At 58.4% G+C, this 7007-nt stretch overlaps 1 protein-coding gene across 1 annotated transcript in view; it reads right to left on the minus strand.

Annotated features, from left to right (window-relative positions):
- Positions 1–349: 349 nt before the first annotated feature.
- The window catches only part of CUEDC1 (CUE domain containing 1), a 26116-nt gene continuing 19458 nt past the window's right edge, over positions 350–7007 (minus strand). The window contains exons 7-12 of the mRNA XM_007463890.1: positions 6254–6446; positions 5240–5323; positions 3570–3641; positions 2633–2726; positions 1260–1318; positions 350–417 (exon numbers count right to left, since the gene is read on the minus strand). Of these exons, the coding sequence (XP_007463952.1) occupies positions 350–417; positions 1260–1318; positions 2633–2726; positions 3570–3641; positions 5240–5323; positions 6254–6446 (570 nt within the window). The remainder of the gene's footprint in view (positions 418–1259; positions 1319–2632; positions 2727–3569; positions 3642–5239; positions 5324–6253; positions 6447–7007) is intronic.

Below are 7007 nucleotides of genomic sequence, written 5' to 3' on the forward strand. Positions count from 1 at the left end.
GTTCTGAGTGGACGTGGCCGGGTGAGGCCATCTCAGTTTTTCTTAAATTGTTCTTAGTGTGCTGTGTGCATCCTGGACTCTCTTCTCAACTGTGCTGTAAACTATTCAAGGTCAAAGCTGGTTTTTCTTTTCCTGTTCCTAGCATCTGGCATAGGCAGGTGTGATTATCTTTCGTCAAAAGAATAAATAATGCAAAACACTAATTCCCCCATGCACACGTCCCCCGCCATAAAAACGAGAGGAAAAGCCCCGGACCTGTGCCATCTAGGTGCCTGAGCCTGATGCCTCTGGACCACGGGGAGGACCACCCTGTGGGGTGTGGGGCAGGGCAGTCCTGCCCTTTTACCTCTTACTGTCCTTCCCTTAGTGCTTCCCCCACCTTGGGCACCTCCTGTCGCCTTCCCCGGATGTCTTCGTCTGAAAAGCAGAGGAAAGCACCTCACCCTCCACCCTGCAGGGCCTCACTCAGGCACGTCTCCCAGGCTGGGCAAGACAGCTGAGCCAACTCTCTCCACCCTTGTTTGCCGGGGCACACGCTGGTCCCCGGGAGCGATGCGCGGGTCTGGTGAGGGGCAACTGGGCACGGTGTGGGGTTAGGACCCCTGGCTGCTGCTCTGTCTCTATCGATGAGCTCTGAGGCCTTGGACAAGTTCTTCCCTCAGTACCCTCATCTATAACATGAGACGGGGAAGTTGGACTGTCCAGATGACCTCCAAGGCCCTTCTAGCCCTTGTTTCTGGATGTCTCCTGACCACCAAAGGGCTCCTCTGCTCTGAGGCCTGAGGATCAGGGTTCAGCTGTGGGCCTGGGAAGGTCTGAGGCAGTGTCTGCTGGCCCACATGCCTTTGGGAGGGACTGAATGAACGCTGGGAGGCCTCTGGGCCTCAGACACTGAAACTGCCCAGCGCGTGGTTCTCAAGGGGAGGCCCTTCCCTGTGGGTGGGCCTGTCTGTCCCCTCACACCCCAGAGAATATTCCCCAGAGACAGCACTCGGCGCTTTGTGCTCCAGGTAAAGATTTAGGTGGAGATGTGGCTGGGCCCCTTTTCAGGAGTGGAAGGGAGAGGCAATATGGACCAAGTCGGTGGGGGGGACCCATTTCCTTGGGTCGCCTTCCCACCAACCCTGATATGTCCCCCAGGTTGAGTGTCCCCTCCTTTACAGTCTGGGTTCACCTGTGAAACACCCAGGCCCTCCTCTTGGAGGACCACCCATCACAGGCAACTCAGAGCCCCGACTTCCCTGCCCTCCCCGCCTCACCACAAGTGTGGCCCTCCACGTCGTCCAGGAGATTGGCTGTTGATGCCGCAGCTCCCAGTCTGCCGGGCCATTCAGGAAAACTGTCCCAGGGATGGGTGGCCACTCCCTGTCCCTGGACTTCTACCCCCGCTCCAAGCTCAGGAGGCCTTCACCGCACCAGCCTTATCCCCCCAAACTCCCCAATACCTCCCGCAGGCTCCTTTTCTTGGGGTCAACTGAGCAGCCAGGCCCTGACTCTCTCCCCCGGCTCCCATCTCTAGGGACAGAGAAGGAACTTTCTCCCTGTTCTCCTTTGGCTGCTCAGCCTCTATAATCATATCCTGGGCCCTGTTTGACAAGCATGGATGGAAGTCTGGGTAAAATTGTGGAAAACCATGTTTTTACTGGAGAAACTAAGAGTGAGGAGGCAGGGCCAACACGTGAAATGAGGAGGTGGAAAGGTCTGTGGATCAATTCAACTTAAGAAATTAGGGGGGCTTCCCTGGTGGCACGGTGGTTAAGAATCCGCCTGCCAATGCAGGGGACACGGGTTCGGGCCCTGGTCCAGGAAGATCCCACGTGCCGTGGGGCAGCTAAGCCCGTGCGCCATAACTGCTGAGCCTGCACCCTGGAGCCCGCGAGCCACAACTACTGAAGCCCGTGCACCTAGAGCCTGTGCTCCTCAACAAGAGAAGCCACCGCAGTGAGAAGCCCGCACACTGCAACGAAGAGTGGCCCCCGCTCTCCGCAACTAGAGAAAAACCTGCATGCAGCAACGAAGACCCAACGCAGCCAAAAATGAATAAAATAAAATAAATAAATTTATAAAAAAATAAGAAAGAAATTAGGAAAAGGTTTGCTGATTTCCATGGAAGGATGAAGTTTTCCCTCAAGATGCAGATTACCCCAGACAAAAAGTTAAAAAGTGGTAGGACAACTTCTGAGCCTACAGGGGGCCTACACTGGCCTGTTCCCCGTGCCTGGTGATGCGGGTCAACACTGGCGTCAAGAGATAGGTCAGGGCTTCCCTGGTGGCGCAGCGGTTGAGAGTCCGCCTGCCGATGCAGGGGACACGGGTTCGTGCCCCGGTCCGGGAGGATCCCACGTGCCGCGAAGCGGCTGGGCCCGTGAGCCGTGGCCGCTGAGCCTGCGCGTCCGGAGCCTGTGCTCCGCAACGGGAGAGGCCACAACAGTGAGAGGCCCGCGTACCGGAAAAGAAAAAAAAAAGAGATAGGGCAGCGCCAGGCTGGCAGCAGGGCCCAGGGCGGGAGAAGGGAGAGTCACACGGCCCGGTCCCACTCCGGGGGAGGGTGCAGCCTCAGGGAGTCCAGCCCAGGGTTTTCAGCACCCGTAGCATCCACCGCTGCCACCCAGTGCCAGGCTGGAAAGGATACAACTGATGCTTCAGCAAGTGTTTCCTCTTTGACTTCCTCATCTTGGTCTTCTCCGAGAAGGCCCTGGCCAGTTCAAACAGCTTCCTCCGGGTGGCTAGGGGCAGAGAGACCTGTGAGCGGGCAGCCAGAGCAGCAGGTAGCTGCCCCCCAGGACTGCGGCAGGTGGGCAGGCTGGTGGGGGAGGGGAAGAGGTGACAGCAATCGCAGACCGGGGTCAGGCTGGTGCCCTGGCGGAGTGAGGCTGCCATCCTGGGTCGGCCGGCAGAGGCAGCACAGGCCACCGAGAGCCCGGCCAGGGACCGCAGCCAGCAGCTGAGATCCGGGTATTCCTCCTTCCCCAGCTGTGACAGCCGGCTTCGCATCTTGGCTTTCTTCCTGCCACCTCCCCTTCTCCCCTCTCCACCTCCAGGGTTGGTTCTGGGATTTCCATGACTAATCCGAGATTTTCTCTGAAATGGAGCCTGAAAGGATAGCAGCCTCATTCACGCATGGTTGTGTGTCTGGGGGGTGGGGTGGAGGGGAAGGCGGGACCCGGCTGGCAGGACTTTGTGGGAAGGGGCCACTGACCCGGTGGACCGCCCACCCACAGAACGTGGACTTAGCTTGAGCCTCCCGACTCAGGCCCGGCCCGGCCAAGCCCCATCAAGCCACAGAGAATGTGAACTCTAAAACGGCGGGGGGCAGGGGGGCGCGGTGTCCAGCACATTATTATTTTTCTGCAGACAGATGGCTCAAGAGGATTTAAAACTTAATTTGTATCCAGACTCAGTTGCACAGGGAAGTGAGGCAGGAAAGCTGAGGGAGCCAGCCCGTGATTAAAATGTCACTTTGGTTCACCAAGAGTCAGCTGCATTAAAATTCCGGGTGGCTCCCTCCCTCCCAGGAGGCCACAGGCCTGTCTTAGAAGAGCTGGGGAGGGGGCGTGCGCTGGACTCACACTTTCCCATGTGTTTCAACTTGTCCCTGAATAAGGCATCTTCAGACGCAGCGGGGTTGCTGTCGCTGGTTCCTGGAAGGGGGAAGACACCTCTGAGGGCCAGTGGCTGCCCAAGGCCCGGGGAGGGGGGTCAGGGCTGTCCCCACAGGACAGGGGCTCAGCCCCACCCTTCCACTTGAGGAAGGGAGCAAAGAGCAGGCTTCTGCCCTAACCGGGAGGGAGCTTAAAGCAAGGAGGACACCGGGGTTCAAGGCGCATTTCTTTCCCCACCCAAGCCTCACTCTCCCCTTTTCTGTAAAAAGGGTCAGTGGTCTGGTCTGTATGTGTGGAGGGCCGGCTCCCGCAGGCTCCCAACTGTCCGTTCCTCTGACCACTCTGCATTCCGTGAAGGCCCTTTAGTAGCTTGAAATCAGCCACGACGGGAGTGTTTACACCATGGAAGCTACCAGATGCTGAGCACTGGGGCTTCCCCTGCACCCCGACAGGCTGTTACACATTCACCAGCACGTGGCCAGCCTGCCTGCGTCCTGACATGGTGCGCCGAGTCTCCCCGTTCACTCAGCACCCACTTGGGCCCCTCACTGCCCTTCTAAAGCTCCCAAGCTAATCCCGAGTCACCTTGCCTGCTAAGTCCCTGTGAGTCATTCTGATCCACCTCAGCGGTCCCGGTGTCTATGGGTAATTTGGGATCAAGGACAAGAGGCTGCTGTTAAACCCCCAGATGCGTATCTGGTGGGACCTAAGCTCCCAGCCTGTCGCTTAATCGGTTCGACAGGATTTTCTCTCTTCAAGCTGGGATCAGCTGAGCTCCTCATCCTTTTGCCCCCCTCCCCCATTCTACCAAGCAATGTAAGATCTGTTTCAGGCAAGAGCTGCAGATTTTTCCTCTGAGGCGGGCAGCCTGTGTGTGTGTGTGGTGGGCACTGGCTGACCAGGGGCCACTGTGCACACACACAGGCAGAGTCCAGATGTCGAGTATGGAACCGGGACCTTCAGGGTGTCCCCAGCTCCAGCCTGACCCTCGTCCGTGCAGTCCAGCAGCCTGCTGTCCACCCCTGGCCCTCCTTCAGCCACTGAGGCAATTCTTGCTTCTCACCACCTTGGACATGAAGCTTCCAATTCTATTCCTCCAACACTAAGGCAGAGCCTGGCCTGTGGCAGATATTCCCCAGCTACTGAATGAATGAATGAATGAATGAACTCTTCCCAGATTGATCCTGCCCTTCCCTGCCAACATGTTTTTGCCACATTAACAAGTGTGTCTTCAGCCTTGCGGCTTCATTCTGCCTGTTTCTCGGATGCATCTCCAGTGTTCGTTCCCAGTAAAACCATAAGCTCCCCCGGGGCAGTGACCCAATCTCTGAGTCCCTTGCCACCCCACCTCCGACACCCTGTGGGACATTACGTGGTGTGGTGCGTCCCCTTCTTGCCCGTGCTCCAGGCACCTCCAAGGAGTTCAGCCAGTCCGTTGGCCAATCCCGGGCGTGGGTTGCAGCAGCCGCCGGGTTGGTAAGAACCCGGGGCTGCTGAGTGGAGGGGCCATCTCCCTCTCGGCGAGTATGGAGAAGCCTGTTTCCTCAGCCTACCCCCAAACTCCAAATATGCAAACCACAGCTGGGGTGTGAGCCCCCTACACCCTCCAGGCCTCTCTCTTAGGAAGGCAAGGTTACCTGGGACAGGAGCGGGAAAGTCAAAGTCATTTCCCACAGCTACGCTGCTGGATGTAGATTTCTGGGACTCGTATTTCAATCGATCTGGAAAAGGACCACATTCTGGTCGGGGAAGTTAGCTCCCACCCAGGGGCAGCCTGCGCTGAGATGCAGGAGGTTGTTAGAGGCCAAAACCCCAGAATCACACACACACACACACACACACACACACACACACACACACGCACGCACACACACACACACACACGCACGCACACACGAAACATGTGCACACACGATGCCTACGGGCTCTCAAAGAACCAGAACCCTCAAAGATACAGAAACGACTGCCCTGACAACCACCTGCAGTGTCACAATGTCAAAATGAGACCCTGGGAAGTCAGACAGTCCAGCCCTTCATTTAAAAGGAAAGACCCTGAGACCCCCAGCACCTTTAATGCAGAGCTGGGACCAGCCTTGGGCCTCCTCTGTCTCAGGCCAGACTTCTCCCTGCACACCGTGCTCCCTCCCCCAAAACACAGTCAGACACACATGCGCGCGCACACACACACACACACACACACCCCTCTCCCACAGGCCCCTCGCTGTACCCCCATCAAACACTCCCACCCTGAAAGGGGAAGGCAGCCAGGCTGGGGGCAGTAGAGTGCTGGGCCCAAGGACAACTCAAACACCCAAAAAACTCAAGCACCCCTGCTCTAATGTCCTCTGCTCAGGGAGGCACCCACGGACCCAATCACTCTATTCCTGGAGCTCCAGACACATGGTGCCGAAGCCAGTGCCTGGCACAGAGCAGACAGGCAGGGGAGCAAGGGAAGGGCACCCCTCTCTCTCTCTGAGTTCCAGAGGAGGGAAGCGGTGGCTGGTGACTCAGGTCCCTGTTGGCAGAATTCTGGGGCTCCCACCAGAATAACTCAACAGCACAGAGGCCACCCCGAGCCCCACGGCTAAAGCCAACATCAGCCCCTCCTCAGCCATGGAGCAGCGGCTGCGGCGCCCCACCCGGGGCACCACCTCTCTCCAGGGCAAGGAGGAAGTCGCGGTTGCGCTGCAGCTCCTTCATGAACTCCTCATTCTGCAGGAAGAGCGCGATCCTCTCGTCCTCCAGGTATTGCTTCCAGCGGTTCTCCTGGTCCCGGGGTCCGGGCCCGGCCGTGAGGGGCCAGCCTCCCTCTGTGATCGCAGGCTTGGAGCCCCCGGAGGTAGCCTGAGGAGGGGAGCGAGCATGTGGACCGCCTACTCACAAGGACGCACGCTGCACAGACATCCACGCGCACCTGGGGGTACACGTGTCCTTCCCAGGATGCTGTGGCCTCCCCTGCGGCCAGCACCTCCTTTCTAACTTAACAGGCCAGAGCCCTCTCTGCTGAGGAAGCCGCAAGGGCTTAAAAGCTACTCCCTACCTCCTCCACCTTGGACGCCCCCCCACCTTCCTTCATCAAAACCTGAATAGTCCTGAAGAGTGATCTGCAAACTGCTCAGGGTCCCCAAACTCAAAGCTCTCCCTGTCTAAGCTGTCTCAGGGGAGACCCCTTGCAGAGGGACAGCCTCTGGGGAGAAGCACCCTGGCCCTTTCCCAGGGGAGGGAAGGAAGGTGCTCCGGTCCTCTGCCGTTGACAGCTCCCCACCCCCCGCCCCTGCCCACCTCCCTCCAGCCTGGGGTGACGGCTGCAGCCAGGGAGCGTCCTCAGGGCTGTCACCTTCCTGGGTGGAAGAGGAAACCTCCAGGCCCAGACAGGAAATGAGGCTTTTGGTTCAGTGTTCTTTC

Source organism: Lipotes vexillifer, unplaced genomic scaffold (genome assembly GCF_000442215.2).
Source record: "Lipotes vexillifer unplaced genomic scaffold, Lipotes_vexillifer_v1.1 scaffold333, whole genome shotgun sequence".
Taxonomy (NCBI): domain Eukaryota; kingdom Metazoa; phylum Chordata; class Mammalia; order Artiodactyla; family Lipotidae; genus Lipotes; species Lipotes vexillifer.